The following is a 19,356-nucleotide window of genomic DNA, read 5'->3' as shown; positions in this document are numbered from 1 at the left end:
TTAAAATTCTATATGTACAGTATATGTAGTGTGTATATATGTATAAGTAGTAGTAGTAGCAGTAGTAGTAGTAGTGGTGGTGGTGGTAGTAGTAGTAGTGGTGGTGGTGGTGGTGGTGGTGGTGGTGGTGGTGGTGGTGATGATGATGATGATGATGATGATGATGATGATGATGATGATGATGATGATGATGATGGTGGTGGTGGTGGTGGTGGTGGTGGTGGTAGTAGCAGTAGTAGTAGTAGTAGTAGTAGTGGTGGTGGTGGTAGAAGTAGCAGTAATAACAATAAATAGTCAGCTAACTTCAAGAATATACAGAAACAGGTCACTGGATTGAAAGTTAAAACTGTACAGATCTATGGCTACCTGACAGCAATGTTGCACTGGTTCCTGTTACACGCCTTGCAACACAAATCACTGCGGGGTTATGGCAACACTTCACTCGGGTTTTGTTGCAAGAGCTGTTATGCTTTTTTTATCCATCTTTAACTTTTATATTTAATGCTTTACTTATTTTTGGATACTGCCTTGTGTATGTATGTACGCATGTGTGTGTGTGTGTGTGTGTGTGTGTGTGTGTGTGTGTGTGTGTGTGTGTGTGTGTGTGTGAGAGAGAGAGAGAGAGAGAGAGAGAGGGTGGAGGTGGAGGTTAGGAACGGAAGTGTCGCTAACAACCATAACGCCACCAACCACACGTTACTCCTACACCTGTGTCACATAGTATAACCAGCTGTTCATATACCACCTTTAGTATACTCGTAATCTCTCTCTCTCTCTCTCTCTCTCTCTCTCTCTCTCTCTCTCTCTCTCTCTCTCTCTCTCACATCCACACACACACACAGACACACACACACACACACACACACACACACACACACGTACGAATATATATATACAGTATATCAGATGTAAAGATAATTTAACGAAACTGGTAAACTAATACCATTTTCTTTAACGTCAATTGAATGTTCGCTATGGACCGAGATACTTTAATCATATTGTACAATAAATAATGTATATACAGGTACATTATACTGTACAATCATGTGTGATGGTACCATAAGCATTTTCTTTTGGGGGTATAATTGGTCATCCCGTCATATGGGCACTGCAGGATCGAGTGTCTCGAGAACAGACTGGGCACTGTCACACCTCCGCTCGGTAACTGATGATATTATTTTGATAATGAAACCAAAACGTTGAAAAAAAAAAAAAACTTTCACATCAAATCCAACCAATACCTAACCAACTACGTTAACCTACCATAACACCCTTTTTTGAGTGGGGGAGGGGAGAAGGGGGAAGGAATGACGAACGCGCGAAGTGCCGAGTCTTTTCTTGAGTCTATGGGTCCGGCGTGCCACTGACTGGATGATTGCAATTATACACGAAGGGGGGGAAAAAAAAAATGCTACCGCGAAAAGCTCCCTTTGCTTACACTTCGTACATCTGTGCATTATGTAACTAAAGCACACACACTTCTGTGACTTTAAGGCGTTTTATTAGAATAAAGGCCGGATCACCCAAGTTAGCGGAGTCGTAGTCACTATGGTTTGCAAACAACAACACCCTTCTATCTACCTATTCATCCATCTATCTATCTCTATTCACCGACCTACCTACCTCTCTCTCCCCCTCCGACTACTTCCTACACTCACATCAACTTGTTACCAGTCGGGTAACTTTTTGCTTACCATCTGTGAAATGTGCAGCAACAATGGAGTTGCATTAATGGAAAACAACTTTTAGCCCTTCAGTACGATAGTTTTTATCTTACACTTGCTACCACTAGAGAATTGTATTTAGCTAAGAGGTTTTCGAACTGGAGTGGTTAGATATACATTGCACCCATCTCTTCACTGCGATCCTCCAATCACTCTAACTTGGTGTAAAATTCCCATCTCTCCATCCTGAATGCTGATTTATACCGAGATTAATATCTGAATGTGATGCTAGTCACGTAGTTTTATGTCAAGGATGTACAGCCTTATCTTTTCTGCTACACGACATAAAGCTGCAAAAGGACCAAAATCTGGTCCAAGTTAACACAGAAGGGTAAAGAGGCCTGTTATGTTAAACATAATAGGAAAATGAGGAGTAAATGAACACACCCTCTGCAGCAGGGGTTCTTAACATTTTTTCTGTCCAGACCTCCAATGGATGGCGCACATGTCCCCATACCCCCTTCGCCTCTGTCGAAATCATCACCTGCCCCATTAGGTGCCAATATGGCATCAGTTGATGTCAAAAGCTTGGTTTTACTTTACATATTGATAACTATATACAGCAGGCAAGAGAATCCTTAGAATTTCATTATACTTATTTTCTTGTACTCGTAGAAAAGCGGCAAATGACAAATTTAATACACAAGCTGGCTACAACTATTCTACATTACTTTGATTCACCTGTTTCACATTAAAGTTTACTTCTCGCAGGTGACGAATTTTATCGAAAAAAACAAAACCATGCAAGTTTTTTAGTGACCTCGACTAACTTTTTTTTTTTTTTTTTTTTTTTTTTTAACTTGAGAACTATTCCCATACCCCCGAGGGGTATGAATACCCCTGGTTAAGAACCATTGCTCTACAGTAGAGGCTTTGTAACTATTTTCATCTCAAGTTGGCCAGATTTTTGTCCTTTTGCACCATATTTCACGTTGCTCAATGGCTGAAAAGGACGATGCTACGGCCCAACCTCCTTTCCATGGCACTTCTCCATGACCAGCATATTCTGGTGTTGCAATACACCTCAGCAGTGAAGACAGAGATGATAATTTTAGGCCAGGTTAGAATAAATATATAGACGACATACAACCACACTAGATCGAACTAAATCGTCTGGAGGTTAGCCAGATTGAAACAGTTACGCTAAGCTTCCTCTCGTCACGATATTATTATGTGAAACACGCTTATCCGATGCCAGTGCTTCTTATTCAAGGTTAGCGGGTTGAGAGAGAGAGAGAGAGAGAGAGAGAGAGATCGAACAAACTAGTGCCAGTCTTCCCTTTGTTATCACACACACACACACACGTGTAATATATTGGAAAAAAATGGTGCCAGTCTTCCCCTTGTTATAACACACACGCACAGTACCAGGTCGAATGCTTTAACCACCCTCGAGGTGTGTGTGTGTGTGTGTGTGTGTGTGTGTGTGTGTGTGTGTGTGTGTGTGTGTGTGTGTGTGTGTGTGTGTGTGTGTGTGTGTGTATTACATCATGGAAATGTTTACATAAATCAAACACATGAGCTGTGTGCATTACATCAGAGAAATGTTTAATTACAGACATCAAACACATGAGCTGTGTGTGTGTGTATGTGTGTGTGTGTGTATGAGTGTGTGTGTGTGTGTTTGTGTGTGCGTGTGTATGAGTGTGTGTGTGTGTGTGTGTGTGTGTGTGTGTGTGTGTGTGTGTGTGTGTGTGTGTGTGTGTGTGTGTGTGTGTGTGAGTGAGTGAGTGAGTGAGTGAGTGAGTGAGTGAGTGAGTGAGTGAGTGTGTGTGTGTGTGTGTGTGTGTGTGTGTGTGTGTGTGTGTGTGTGTGTGTGTGTGTGTGTGTGTGTGTGTGTGTGTGTGTGTGTGTGTGTGTGTGTGTGTGTGTGTGTGTGTGTGTGTCAATTCCATGCACTGGTCCAAGACTCCATTGTACCGTGTTTATATACATTGTCATTCTCCAACCGCACGTCAGTCACCACAAGTCTTCCATCCACCTTATATTTCATGCTTTATTCCTCGGCTTTCCATCATTCTATCTATCGATCTATCTAGTTATACACAGTATCTATCTATTCATCCATCTACTTATCGACCTACCTACCTTATGTATCTATCTGTTACTTTTTTCAATTTTAGACCTTTTTTACGTATGAGTATTCTTTTTCTTTATGTCTACATTTTCCTCATTCACACACCACTCGACAATGCTCCCTCATGCACATTCAGTTTGTGACTTAACTGCTCATTTTTACTCCTCTTTAACTAACCATTTACCTTCAAACACTTCTCTCAACTTTATTTTCATTTTACATGCTTATTCTTTCATTCATTTCACGTTCCGGTATATTCATTTACATTATGAATAACCACCATCCCATAAGCATTTTTTGTTTCCTGTTTTTGATCTGCCTCTGCACCACAAACATCCTTCATGCACCTTCAATGTGCCACTTAATTTGCTGTATTCCTCCTTTATTTTGTATTCACGGGTTTAATCACATCACATGCCTCTCATCCACCAATTTTGTCATCTCCGTAAAATCTACACCATTCATTTCCACGCCACTCATAGAATCTACCCTCATGGCCTTTATAATGCAGTACTTCTTAACTTCGTGAGGCTAATACGTTGTTTTGAAAATGAGTACAGATTGCGTCCTCATACTGACAGGGTTAAATACTCATGAAATGTGCCTCCAAAAACGTCTTAAAAACGAATGTCCATTATGCAACGTTACAGAAGAAATATGATGCAATATACAACCATGAATAGCCGCACTAAAAGTTACAATACTTGAAAATACCGCCAAACTCCAACAAGGAAAAAAAAAAAAAATTATCCTTTTCCCTGGCCACAAAACACGCTCCGGGAAACAGCACGTAGTTTTTCCGGTCATTTAACACTGGGCATTAATCACGGCGACAATGTAACGTGTAGTCAGGGCTGAGCGAGGCATGATCCAAGCACGAAGAGGTATGTGACGTCATGAGAGGCCACAGAGAAGACACGACCGACCTCCACCGTGGTTTGAGCGACACTGATTACGCGTTCGCAACTTCGCGCCAAAGCGGAAACTTGAATGCTACAACTGACAATGCCGGTAATCAATGATTAATAATAAATCTGAGAGAGAGAGAGAGAGAGAGAGAGAGAGAGAGAGAGAGAGAGGGGTAACACCGAAAGAAGTAGGAAAAATGAGGGAGGGAAAAAATGAAATAGATTTGAGGGAGAGAATGAAGAGAAAAAAGGTGGATGTGAACAAACGGAAGGAAGCAAGAGAAGTGAAAGGGAGGCGGAAAAGGGAAGAGGAGTGCAATGCTGGGGAGGAAGGGGGATACGAAATGGAGCAAGTGGGTGAACGAGGAGGAAGAGGCCGTTCAATAAGGAGGGGAAGGGATAAGAAGTGGCTGAGGAGGAGGAGGCGGAGGGGAAAAAGGGGGGGAAGGGGATAAAGCAATCATGGAGAGACGAAGTTACGAGGAGGAGGAGGAGGGGGGAGTGAAGGAGGAAGACAGTAAGTGAGCAGGACAGGAAATACAGCACGGAGGATGGAAAGACAAGGAAAAGAAGATAATGGAGGAGATGGGGGAGTAAAAAGGAAATGAGATAATGGTGTGAGAGAAGAATATGAGGAAGCAAGGACAGAATGTAAACAAAAAAAAAAAATGGTAGAATGCAAATATGAAACTCAGGAGGAGGAGGAGGAGAAGGAGGAAGGGGGCAGGATATAGGTATGTATGAGAAGGGAGAGAATGAAAGGAAATGGAGGAAGAACGATAGGAGAGAAACTGGAGGACGATGAGGGGGAGAAAGGAGAGGAAAAGAGAGAGAGAGAGAGAGGGGGGGGGCCACGAGGAGGAAGACGAAGAACCAAAACGAGAAGGAAGGAGGAAAAGGAGAGGATAACAAGTGAGGACAGGAAGTGGAGAAGGGGGAAGGAGGGTGGGGAGGGAGAAAGGTTACCAGGGGAGGAGGGGAAAAAAATGAGTTTGCAAGTGTCAAGGTCGCAGCCGCCATTTTCAAAACATCGTCAACAGATATTCTCTCCACTTTTCTATTTTTCCTTCAAACTTTTCTTCCACGCCTTTCTCCGGTGTTCCTTTTGTTTCCTTGTATCTTGTAATTAGCGTAAAATCTACCAGGTGTGATAATGAGGTTTAATTACAGCAATTAGGCTAAACTATCTCGCCTATTGTTGCTAAAGGTCCCTGGGAAGAAAGTGTATTATGCGTTTCACTCTTGCTTCCTTCCTAGTCTTATTATTTTTTAAATAAAAAAGAAAAGCCTGCGTAGAATTTCTCTAGGCTGAATAAAATTATATGCTGTTAAGAATTTAATTAGGAGAGAGAGAGAGAGAGAAAATCGAACACTACAGTTAAAGGGGTTAATGGGCCTGCTCTTAAACTTTTGACTGCATAAGGGCTTCTCTGCTGAATAAAATCGTCTGTAGGTAATAAATATGTAATCGTATAAGTTCAAACACTGCACTGAAAGGGTTAATCAGTGACTTAAATCCTCCAATGCGTACGGTTTCTTTCTCGTGAATAAAATCGTCTGCCTTGGCGCATTTTCTTTAACCTGGCGTGGAAAACAGACTCCTTTCATGCCAGATGATAGCTAGGTGTAATTCGATTGGAGGGCTGATTTGACTGATAACCAAGGAGACTTATTCCTACCTCGAAAGTTACGCTCATCTAATTTCATACAACCGCCACTTAGTATTCAAATTCTTAAATTGACGAAAACAAGCCAAGTAAAGGAAAAATAGAATATACATGATTGTGTAAGAACAGGATATACAAGTTCGAACACTGCAGAAAAATAATAATACACATTCCTATTCTTCAGCCATTTTTTAAGAATATTTTTATAACAATACAAGAGCGTTTTATTTTTATGCATTCGAGTATAACAATGGATTACAAATGTCGTGGGGAATAAACCTTGAGAGAGAGAGAGAGAGAGAGAGAGAGAGAGAGAGAGAGAGGAGGGGGGTTAGAGACGACACAAACTTTTCCAACGAGGTGATCTGGTCTTAAAAAAAAAAAAAGAAAAAAAAAATGCGTAGTTTCAAAAATACAGGAAAAGAGTATTACAGCATGACACTCTCCCCTCCACCCTACAGGAGGAAAGGAGGGAAGGGGGAGGAAAAGGGTACGAAGGGAGTGGAAGGAAAGGGACGGGGAGGGGGAGAGAAGGGGGAAGGGAAAGGGAAGGGTGGGTAAGGGAAGACACCATAGGTAAGGTAGTGAAATAGGGAGAAAGAAAAATGAAGGAAATGGAGGGAGAGGAGGGGATGGACATAGGAGGGGAGGGGAAAGGAAGAGGGTGAGAGTTGGAAATAATTTAAGAGAAGGATAAGAAAAGGTGAAGGGATAAGAGGGGAGAGGAGGCGAAAGAAGAGAGAGGGAGGGGAAAGGGGATGGGGGGGGTCAGGGCGACGACTGTATAATGGTCTATTTCCTTGAGGAGGAGGAGGAGGAGGAGGAGGAAGAAGAAGAAGAAGAAGAAGAACAGAAGGAGGAGGAGAAGGGGGCAAAACTGGAGTAATGGGGAGAGGGGAAAAGGAAGGGGAAGAAAGGGAGGAGAGACAGGAGGAGGAAGAAGGGTGGAGATTGATCAGAAAGGGGAGGGGAAAGAAGAACAAAAAACAAGGGAACAGGAAAAGAGGAGAAGGCTGGGGAAGAGTGAGAGGAGGTCAGGGGAAGAGAGAAGAGAAAGAAGAGGAGGAGGCCGAGGAAGGGGGATGGGGAAGGAGGGGGAGGGGAGGGGAGGGGAAAGGGGAGCCAGGGCAAGGAGGGGATGGAAAATATGTGAAGGAAAGAAAGGAAATGTGTAGGAGAAGGGAGAGAAGTAAAGGGGAGGGGAGGGGAGGGGAGGGAAGAGTAGGAAATGTAGGGAAGGGGAGGGGAGGGAAGATTAAGAATGGGGATGGGAGGGGAGAGAAAAGTAAGAATGGGGAAGGAAGAGGAGAGAAAAGTAAGAATGGGGATGGAAGAGGAGAGAAAAGTAAGAATGGGGATGGAAGAGGAGGGAAAAGTAAGGGAAGGGAGGGAAGGGGGAAAAAGTAGGTGAGGGGATGGGAGGGGGGGAAGAGTGAGGAGATGGGAGGGGGGGAAGAGTGAGGGGATGGGAGGGGGGAAGGAGTAAGTGAGGGGAGGGGAGGGGAGGGGAAAGAGTAGGCGAGGGGAACGGACGGGAGGGAAGTGGAGAGAGTGGAAGTTGGAGGAGGGGAGGGGAAGGGAGGGGTGGAAGGGAGGGGTGATATAAGCTAAAATTTTGCTCTTCCGCTGTGTTATATGCAATTTACCCACCCTAATACACCCTCACCCCTCCCCAACCCTCCCCGTGCCTTCCCACCCCCTTCTCACTATCCCTCCACCCTTCCTCCTCTCCCGTCAGCACCATTTTCCTCCCTTCCCCCACCCTCTCCCCCTCCATCTCCATCTTTCTCCCTCTTCTCCCCCCCTTTCCCGGGCGAGTCGGTGGTGCACAGATTCATATATCCAGTTCGTACATAGAAACACATGCCGGTCAGACTCTGGGATAAAGTTTGTTTCTCCTCTGTTCCTCTTAACCCAGCAATAAAATTAGGGACCCAGATATAACACTGACTGTTGCGGGTTATACTACAGGGGATGATTGAGACTTTTTCTTCGTTTCCTTCTCTCCTGCCCTCTTCCTCTCTCCCGTTCACCAGCCTCTCTCCTCCCTCCATCCTCTTTTTTCCCTCCACTATCCTGTCCCCACCTCTCTCCCCTCTTCCTCCCTCCTCCTCTCTCTTCCCCACCCTATCCCCCTTCCCTATTCTGTCCCTCCACCAACTATTTTTTCCCTCTCTTCCTCTCCGTTCTTTTCATCCACCTTTCTCCACCTCATCTCCTTCACCACCACCCTCTCCCTCTCCCCATATCATTTTCCCCATCTTCTCTTCTCCATTCTGTACCTCCACTCTTCTTCCACAGTCTTCTTTCCCTCCTCCATCTCCAACTTTCCCATCCAGCTCTCTCCCTCTTTCCCACTTCACTCCTCCCTCCACCGCCAAGTTCCTCCTCCACCACGCTCCCTCTTCCTCCCCCCTCCACCCACTTCCCTACCCTCTGGGGCCTCTCCCCTTCCATCTACACAATTCTCTTTCCCTCCACTACCCTCTTCAGTCCTCCTCCACCACTAGGGTTACGTTCAACAAATATCGCTAAATCAGACTGAAATTAATCAAGTCAACAGTTTTTTGACAGGAAAACAATGAACTACGAACAGTTACTACCTACAGTAAGCAGATCAATGAAATACTGTAGTATTGATACCTGACCAGGAAGGACAAGAATAAACGATGTCATCGTACTGAAGGGATTAAATACAAAAAAATGAAAGCAAGAAAGTATACTTTACTGTAAATTGCATATAAGTCGAAAATCACAGGTGTAAATAGTACTGCCTGTGGGATGACGTTCAAAAATTTGTCAGCTTGACTGATGAATAATTACATGTACTGTATGGCTCACTGAAACTTCTTGTGGGTAAGCTCAAAATTTTGAAATCGAAAAATAAATAATGAATTGACGTATGACTAACGAAGTTTTTTGTGGATGTTCAGCCTAAGAGCTAGGGATGGGAAATTTTAAGGCTTGAATGATTAGTAAATAAAAATAGATGTATGACTAAATAAAGGCACGTCAGAATGCTACAACCTAAGAGATGAAGCCAAAATTTTATTTTTTCTTCAATGATGAGTGACTAGATGCATGGTTTGTTGAATCTATGTGTGAATGGCATATCAGGATTAAAGTACGTCACTATAATATGTCGTCATCATACTGCACGGGTTAAAATTCCAAAATCCATCAAATGGGTTGACAGTTAAGTCTTGATTCTTCAAGTAGTGCTCAGGTTTCAGTTACTTTAGTATTGCTTTGCATCCTTTTCTGCAGATCGTGGTGGACACAAGTAACCTCAGGCACAAGATTCAGTGATTGTTGCTCTATTGTTCCTTCCCCCCCATCTCCCATCCCACCCCCAACCAACCTCACCACAACATGTCTCAACACTTCTTTCCTCTCTTCTTTTTTCTTTTCTTTTTATTAACATTTTTCTTTCCTGTCTTCTTTTCTATAATTTCTACCCAACACCTCAGAGCGTCTTTCCGTCCTTTTCTCTCCATTATATACAACTTTCAACACTTCTTTCCTTTCTTCTTTTTTAGCAATTCCATTCAAAACTCTCAATACTTCTTTCCCTTCTTCATTTTCTACCCTTCGTATTTGTAACACATAAATAGGAGACCTTTCTGTATTTACTGGCTACTTCCTACGTACACTCTCCCTCAACAATGCCCCCAGTCACCACCTCACTCAACAATTCTCTCAATTCCTGTTTTCTATCCTTTTCTCACAATGTTGTTTAGATCTGTGGTTACCCCCAATATTAGATCTTCTATTATTTATCTATATCTTCCTGTCTTTTCATTCCTGTCCCATCCACCACATCTCAGTAATTCTCTTTCTCTTTTTTATCCTTTCCTCACACATGAGTTACATCTGAAGCATACCATCTTATCCCAGCACACAACCTTGTAAAATGCCAATAACCCTCCTACTACTGTACCTGTATTTCTACGTACTTTCTTCTCCAAACCCACACGCATCCCCATCACTTCTCTAACCATTTCTTGCCTCTTCTCAACCCCCTTCACCCCACCATGATCCTCCTCCCTCAAACTCCTTCCTACTTCCCTCAGCATTTTTTCTCCTCTCACAATCTCTCCCTCCATCTGCCTCCTACTAATCCTTCCCCTTCCTTTGCTCCTTCTTCTTACTTAAACCCTCCCAACAGTCCCCTAATTACTTCTTTCTTTCCATTGAACTCCACCTAACCTTCATCCTACTCATACCAACCACCCTCACTCTCTCACCCACTTACCCTTTTCTTAATCTCACTCCCCATATCACATCTTTTATCATCAGCCCATCAAAATAATAATAATCATCATCATCAACACTGTCATCTTAATATTACAAAAGCAATGTGAAGGAATAAAACAATATCACTTGGATGTCATTCTGGTCACTATGCATTCTTCAAAATGTAGAGTTAATATATGACTTACCTGGAATTATTTGGACAATTTCTAATATTGTACTTCTCCATCTCTTACTATCTCATAAATGCTACGGACAAAAACAAAAACTATAACACAAAAAATGGAAAACAACACAGTTGAGAATGGGATGAATGGAAGAGTAAGGGATATGAACAGAGAGAAGCTTCCTAGTGAAGAAAAATATTAGTGAACCTTCACTTTATCCTGGTTTAGTTCTTGACGGTCTTTTCCTGAGATAAATTCTATAGTAAATATAGAAGAACTGCCAATTAATGCTCCATTACTACTTATAAAGCTGGTCTGTCAGATTCTCTCAATTTACAGTATCAGTTTCATGGAAGCTGTAATATCCTGGAACATCACTGACATACAGTAAATGAAGACTACCTGCAAACTTCTGAGCCATGTTCCTTTTCAACCTATCATCCTTCCCCTGGCTAGAGAAATGTCATAGCCTGGGTGCCAAACTGAATGGTAACCAGTTTTAGTGTTTTAGGGTGATAGTTTGAAGCTTTACCAAACAATAAAGAACAGCTGACAATGTCACTGTTACTAGCACTGTTCAGAAAACTTTTTGAGTCACCAACAAGTCTGTATGGTGTGAAACTCTGACTATGACCTCCTTCCAGCCAGGTGTAAGATTGGAGAGTAAGCAGAATCTGATTCATAAGTACTGTCAACAAGAAACACAAAGCCAGTACTCACTCTCACTTCGACGCTGAGGAACTTAGCAATCATGGCTGCAACCTGTCTAGAACGAGGTGTGTGTAAGATGATCCTGGTTGTGCCTGGGCCAGCCCCACCAACCAACAGTCGCAGAGATCCACTACGCCCACACTCCGCTTCCTCCACCCTCCTGCACACAGCAAAACAGAAGCTTTATTAACTCTCTCTCTTTCTCTGGATGCAATATAATACTTTATTCAGACCACCACAAGACAATTATATTTAGCTTAGGGAAATTTTATTAATCAGACTCGATAAATATCTTGATCAAACCTTAGCATACTCAGATTTCCCTTACCAAAAAAATATATAAATACATACAAAAGTCTGATTTACCCTGAACAAAATATTCAAGTGTATCCAGGGCAGCAAAAGTATTAACCATATTAAACATATACCACAACATCAAGTTAAAAAAAATTATAATGGCTGCCAGAGAGGCACAATAAAATAGCGATACTAACGTGAAGGTACTGAGGATTGTGAAGTGGCTGTGATCCATCCTTAGTAGTCGAACTCCTGAGTGTGACACTGCCAGCAGCTCTGCATCACTGGCACCCTTCCTTGACCCCTGTGAGCATCATCACCATTTTCATCATTCTAATTTTATTTATCCAATACTATCATATTTCACATTCATAACGGTGGACACAATCCACCACTACCACCTCCACAACTACCACCAACATACTGTATATCACACTGATGAACTGGATGGCAATCATTATTACCTTCATCATTCTAACTATATATTATCATCATATTTCACACTAATAATCTGGGTGGCCAGGAGTCATTATTATTATTATTGTTATTATCATCACCATCATCATTACATCAATTCAATATTATTCATCATTATGACTTGACAGTGTTAATAGATAAAGTACAGTAAATAAGATCTAAAATTGTGAACAAAATGCTATAACTCACAGTGATTGGGAAGATGGCAGCAAAGTATAAAGGCCAGGACTTAGCCACTTCAATTATCTCTCTTTTGATAGAACTCTTGTGGTGCTGAGAAAATGTGTTGTTGGGGGTGATCCCTCGACTGTCCAGCATCTGAAAATATAAACAACGTACCTTGAACAATAACAGAAACATTATACGAGAAAAGTGACAGCAAGAGAAAAGGAGACACAGTGACTTGAATCAAAGTGGACACAGATTTAAACAATAAATAAATAATAGGTGGGGCCGCTCACCATCCACTCACTCGATGTAGTGCTGCTGTCGGGTGTCTGCCCTTTCCTCTCCTCCATCCTACTTTCCTTCCATCCTCTTCTGTCTTAGATTTCCTTCATTCTTTCCTTGTCCTTCTGCCTATGGGTACCTTTACACTCCCTCTTCTGTCTTTCTTTCCTTCATTCTTTCCTCTTCCTTCTGCCTGTGGGTGACTCTACACTGAGTGACAAGCCAAATGGTTTCCTGTACACCAGGAAACCATTTACTACGCTGAGTGGTAACCATATAACCAAATTTTGGAACCTGGTGGTTTAGTGGGTAATTATTATGCTCCAATCAGATTGAGCCGGTGCAGGTATATATCCAAGAGGTGGTTGGGGTTGATTGCCACTCAGGGATGAGTGAGGCTGGTCACTCTCATCTTAAATGTTGGGACCAACTGGCTAGCCCCGAGCTCCTACGCTCCTCATGGGGCAATGTAGGATTGGATGATGGACGGACGGATGAATAAAACTAACTGAATTAATAGAGATAAGAGATGGTAATGGCTATCCACAGCCCACAGTCATGGATGGCTACAAGTCTGGTAACTATTCACAGTCATTCCTCTTGACCAGATAATCAGTTAAAAGTATACTCAAACGTACACTTCATTATCTCCACAGCTTTGCTTCTTTCTGAAACCATCTGACTGGGATGGTCATTACAGAGTCACCTCCAAGGTACCTTGTTCTCACAAAAACACTCTCAATAGCTATGCAAAAACTTCATCCATATCCAAACAGACATCTTACTGTGTACTGCACTTTTCTCTAAAGTTATCAACAACAGCTGAGAAATAACTAGTTGGTTTTGGCACTTGTTTAAACTTTGAGCATAGTGCCAGCCTTCAGCTGTACCATGGTCAATACCAGTACAGGAATTCCTCATGAGGAAATACAGGATCATTCCTGATGACCTGAAAACTATTGTGCTTACTTTCACTCCAAAGGACTCACATAAGTATTTAATTAGGGCAACAAGAGACCATATCCTAATCTTTATTTCCACCTAAAAAATGTGATGGGTAAAAATACACTATGAAAAAAACAAATAAGAATCTGAAACATTAGCCTGTTCCCAGTCACAGACCAGTACCCTCTTCCTCACTGTCTGTGAGTTCATGGCTACTTCATAGGATAAGTTTCACAGTACGACTCTAGGGTACTTTTTATTCTAACAAGCCATTATACACAACAAAGACAATTTCCAACACCACAAGCACTAATAACCATGCACAGTACATGACAGGGCTGTCACATTCAGGACCAGCGGAATGGTATCACTGGGGGTGTATTTATGACAATAGTGGGCTATGTGGATGATCATGATAGTCTGTTTTAATGAAATTCACTTCATCAAACTGTTCCCTGTTGCAACCTGGGACTGAACTCACATTCTTTCAGACAAAAGATCATTTCTTTAATCACTTGACCACTGCCTAATTAGAGCACAGTGTTTTAACCCGATGAAGATCCCTAACCCCTTTAAGCTCACTTGATGACCTAATGAAAGACTCGGGGATCACTTTAACTAGTATCCAAGGTGACTCATTCCTTCCTCTTAATTAAGGCTCATTGAATTTCATGCAACCATGAATTATGGACAATACAGTATTCAAATAGTGGGAGTGACCCAGTTGTCAGGGGAAAACAAGGAATATAATTAAGTTAAATACATCCAACATACCTTCCTCATCTGAGCACGTTGTTCCGCGGTGATCCTGGGTGTTAACGCCGCAAAGACATCTGTGACTACCTGACAGAACACCAGCTGCAGTGCCTTCCCGTGGAGCACCTCACCCGGACTGAACACCTACAGAACACAATGTATCATTAGAGTTGGCTGTGGTAGTGACAGGAAGGAGAAAGAAATACATAATAACACTATGTTCTTGTTATAATTCATATTTTTTAAGTCAGTTTAAGTATACTTTTTCGCTACTAAGTCTACAGTAAACTACGGACAAATCCCTATCAAAGTTCCATTGTTATTTACCGCTCCCCTCAAGTTTACACTAATAATTGTATGTCAAACTTCCCATATTATGAAAGACATCCCTGACTTATGAAGTTCTACCCTAATCTAATCTAAAAATGATGCCATGTTTCCTCTTTACAGAATCCCTATACTGGGGTCAGCCATAGCACAGCTGCTGTTTATGGACTGGAAGTTAAATCCAGTCAAGTGCCAAAACCAGCTAACTACTTCTCAACAAATGCTAAAAGCTGTTGGGGGAAAAAAAAAAAAAAAAAAAAAAAAAAAAAAAAGAGAGATTTTTAATAATGTTTGCAAAAATTTGTTTCAGCTTGGAATTTGACTCTGTGTACAGTCACTATGAAGAATGCAAGTAACTGTGCTTGTGGCTGAATGTTTCCTACCTAAGAATGATGACTGGTTAGCTATCAAGCTTGCAGCCATATTTCACTCTCATGGTTGTACCTCCAAGGGTCCATGATGGCCACCTATCTACTGCCCGTATTAAAAAATTATCTACTACAGTTCCACTGCTACATATACAGCTGAGTTACCAGTACCAGTTTCCCCAAATTTATGACTAACATTATTTGGAAATACCAGTGATATCCAAAACCTATTTCAGACTTATAATGAAGATTGCTTGACAAAATAAATAACTAATCTTTGAAATATGAGGGTCAAATCATCTCTTTCCAGAATGAAGAATACCAGTACTTTAAAATAACTATGAAGATTAGATGGTTGCATCATACCTCTTCCCTGAGTGAGGAATATATTGAAGCCCATTCTTGACTTACAATAAGGACTGTTTTACTGTTCAGTCCAGATACATGTTTTACTGATTTGCAGATTTTGTTACCTCCAGATCATTTCATTCAGATATGAGGTGTGGAGGATGGGACAGGAGAACAATAAGGATAAGACTGCAAGAGGCAGACTGAAAATGATGTAGGACATGGTCATATAGTGTGGCCTCAGGAATAAAGGACTGAACAGAGAGGCTGCTACAGACTTACAGATTGCACAGAATGAAGAGCCCAAATAGGTGACAAAGGCCAGTGCATGTAAACATGTTGGAGTCTGTATAAATAACTCAATGAATGATTTGGGGAAACCTTTTGTAGTGGTGGGGTAAATGAAGACTATATCTAATTTCTCCACTACTAGAACTCTCTCCAAATATCAAAAATGGTGTTTGTTGGTAGGAAGAGCAAAATAAAATATATATCATTGGACTGATGTGGAATAAAAAAAAAATGGGGGGAGGGGGGATCAAATTATACCTCTTTCCTTATAGTGAGAGACCATGGTGTGCGAGAGTAGGTTAGGTGTGGTGCTGTGGAAGGAGGTAGTAGGTGGGTCTTAATGCCCTCGTATGACCGCTGCTCCATCTCTCGGTCTACCAAAATTGGTGCTCGGTCAACTGGCTCCAAGAACTCTGACGATTCTTCCACTGCGATGAGACAGTATTTAGCAGTTAATGCATGAGGAATATTTCACAAGGATTATATAAATCAATCAATTTAACAATTTGTCTTTCTCAAAGAATAATGGTTCTGAACACCCAGACCACAGCGTCCAGGTAATGGATTGTCCAGGTAGTGGACGTCCAGATAATAAATCTAATGTATATATAAAAGTACTCACACTCAAAGTGTTCAGTCTTCTCTGTATGTAGAGTTGAGACAGAGGTGCGTCGGTCAGAGGCATTGTCCCGGTAGTCGAGAGTGAGGGTCGGGACAGGGGCAGGGCGGAAAGCAGAAGGCTGGATGGGCGGGGGAGGTGATCGGGGCTGAGGAATAACAGGGGTGCTGTCCTGTGATGATATGGATGGGGCAGGGGAGGTGGAGCGGTACATGTTGGGTGGCGCCACTGGAGGAGGTGGAGGGACAGACCCTACTTTCTCAGTCTTTGGTGTGACCAGCTGTTGTACGGAATCAACAGTGTCCCACTTGTCGCCTTCAAGCTGGTGCTGCAGGAGGTAGCGACGGTGGGCCTCGAGTTTCTTTATCCCACTTCTCTCCCGTTTCTGCTGTTGTTGCTGTTGGGCCACTGCTGCTGCCACTGGGCCCTTCTGTGCTCTGGTGGTGGATATGGGCACTATGATAATTGCGTTTTCTTCTTCTGTCTGTACATCTGTGCCTGCCTGCCTGTCTCTCCCTCAACCCCCATCCCCCTTTCTAATTCAACTGTGGACATAAGCCAGCCTTTCATATTCTTAGTATTAAAATTTTGTGTACTGACTGCTGTAAATGAAAAATAAATTTTTCAGAATTACAGTACAGTATATGAAGGGAAGCTACAAGGCTTAGTGAATGAGTCTGGGTGAGTGTTGTAAGAAATGGAATCTAAAGGTGAATGTAGGGAATAGTAAAGTTACAGTCTTCGAGAGAAATGAAGTCACTGAATGTTCAGTGTGGCTGGATGAGGAGGAAATGGAAAATGTGAGTGCATCTACGTACTTGGGTAGTGTGATGAGTAAGGATGGAAGTTTAGAGGGTGAAATGCTTGAAAGGGTACAACAAGGAAGAAAGATTACTGGTTCTTTGAATGAAGTGATAAAAAACATGGAAGTAAGCATGGAAGTTAAAAAGTCAATGCATGACAGTATTATGATACCAACTCTAATGTATGGAAGTGAAGCTTGGACCTTGTTGGAGGGACACAAGTCAAGAGTGAGAGCAGTGAAAAAGAGTTATCTGAGAGAAGCATGTGGAGTCACATGGTGAGACAGACTGACAAATGAGAAAGTGAAGGAGCTTTGTGGTGTGGATGTGATAGAAAGCATTGGGAGAAATACATGGAGGTGGTTTGGCCATATGGAGAGGATGGAGAGCGAGAGACTGACGAGGAGAGTGTATGTTAGTGAGGTGCAGGGGGAAAGAGGGAGGGGGAGGCCAAGGATGAGATGAAGGGATGGAGTGGAAAGGTATTTGAGAGAGGGAGGTGTGAGCTGGGAGGCCAAAGATGAGATGGAGGGATGGAGTTGGGAGATATATGAGAAAGGAAAGAGTGAGCTAGGAGCAAGGCAGTGAAATGGAGGGGGACAGGGCGACATGGAGGTGATTTGTTTGTGGTCACCCCTTACGAGATTAAGGTGTCAGGCAATAGACTGACAATATATGAAAGTGATACATTCCATTATCCTATTATGCTGTCCTCTTCTTTTGCTTTACTTTGCTTTGTTATCCCAAAGTTCCCTTCAAGAAACAGACAATGACCCAGGGGCACACCCACAACTCTCTCTGTGAGGTTACGTTACCGTTGCGTCTTTCCCGAGTGAAGTTTCGACACTGAAATTATAAATGTTCATTGTTGTCTGTGTGGTACTGTCACTACTGGGATGCCAAATTGGATGTAAGGTAAATTTTGTGTATGTATTAGTTTATTGGCACCTGGTGGTCTAGTGGATTAAGATGCTCCAACTGGATGTGACCCATAAGCATATGATGTCAAGGGGTTGGTGAGGTTTATTGCTCATGTAATGTCACTATGGAGCAAACTACTAGTTACTTTTGTTTTAAATGTTTGAACTGAGTAGCTTAACCCCAGGCTCCTACATTCCTGATGAGGCAAAATTACTTTGGATAATGGTAGATGGCTCAGTTAAAGGAAGAATGATGACTTGGGATCAGTCCTCTCATCACAACACCGTTTTTAGTCTAACCTGGCCTAAAACCGCCATCTCTCCATCATGAATGCTGAGTTACAAAAATAGAATAATACTGAAATCTTATGCTAGTCTTGAAGAAGTGTCATGGAAAGGATGTAGCCGTAGTATCGTCCTTCCTCCACTGGGCTATGTAAAAGAAGCTGCAAAAGGGCAAAACTGGGCCAGGTTAAGGCAAAATGGGTATCAGGGTAAACTTAATATGTGCAATTGGCAAACTAAATCAAGTACATATGAACACTGACCACTCAAACTGGCAAGCTGACAACAGTGACAATATGACCCTCACCTGGATGGATGTGATGAAGTGAGAGCCTCCAGTTTCTCTCTCATCTCTCGGGATATTTTAAGCTTCCCGATGCCACCCTGGTTCTTGTTTTCCTCCACAGGGTTACCCCAAGAGTCTCTCCTTCTCCTTGCTCCTTTCTCTCGCCCATCGGTCTTGTCTCTGGGTGATGAAGCAGCATGGCCGTTACTCTGCTGTTGAGACTGCTGCACTGTCTTCTGCTGAGAATGATGGGTTGTTTGATGCTGCTGGGAATGTAGCACAGAATGTTGTTCTTTGTGGTGCACCAACTGGTGCTGATTATTCACATGCTGTTGGGATGACTGATGCTGGCTTTCTTTGCGTGGACTCTGCTCAGCGCTGCTAGTACCTGTGCCAGCCACCTCGAACTCCTCCCACTCAATGGTGAAACTCTCATCCCGACTATTTCTCTGTAGTCCATCCTGGGAGTGTAAGGAACAAGAACAGGAAATTAGTATTCAAAACTCATTATACTTATTTTACTTTAACATGACCTTAAACTACACCCCTCCATCTTGAATACTGAATTATAGCAATAGATTAACAATAGAATATGGTGCCACTCAAGATGAAGTGCTATGCAGAGGATGCAGAGCCATATAACTTCTTTTTCTCCCTATGAGCTAGGTGATATAAG

At 42.4% G+C, this 19,356-nt stretch overlaps 1 protein-coding gene across 1 annotated transcript in view; it reads right to left on the bottom strand.

The window, feature by feature from the left end:
• Nucleotides 1–19,356, bottom strand: part of Myo10A (unconventional myosin 10A) — a 121,656-nt gene that overhangs the window by 27,852 nt on the left and 74,448 nt on the right. The window contains exons 35-41 of the mRNA XM_080286580.1: nt 18,702–19,141; nt 16,390–16,823; nt 16,026–16,195; nt 14,452–14,577; nt 12,472–12,600; nt 12,003–12,109; nt 11,518–11,668 (exon numbers count right to left, since the gene is read on the bottom strand). Of these exons, the coding sequence (XP_080142706.1) occupies nt 11,518–11,668; nt 12,003–12,109; nt 12,472–12,600; nt 14,452–14,577; nt 16,026–16,195; nt 16,390–16,823; nt 18,702–19,141 (1,557 nt within the window). The remainder of the gene's footprint in view (nt 1–11,517; nt 11,669–12,002; nt 12,110–12,471; nt 12,601–14,451; nt 14,578–16,025; nt 16,196–16,389; nt 16,824–18,701; nt 19,142–19,356) is intronic.

The sequence above is a fragment of the Coenobita brevimanus genome, chromosome 112 (genome assembly GCF_032717465.1).
Source record: "Coenobita brevimanus isolate Jiangsu-jjx chromosome 112, ASM3271746v2, whole genome shotgun sequence".
NCBI lineage: Eukaryota > Metazoa > Arthropoda > Malacostraca > Decapoda > Coenobitidae > Coenobita > Coenobita brevimanus.
The sequence above is the reverse complement of the archived record's forward strand: the minus strand, read 5'-3'. Positions and strand labels throughout refer to the sequence as shown.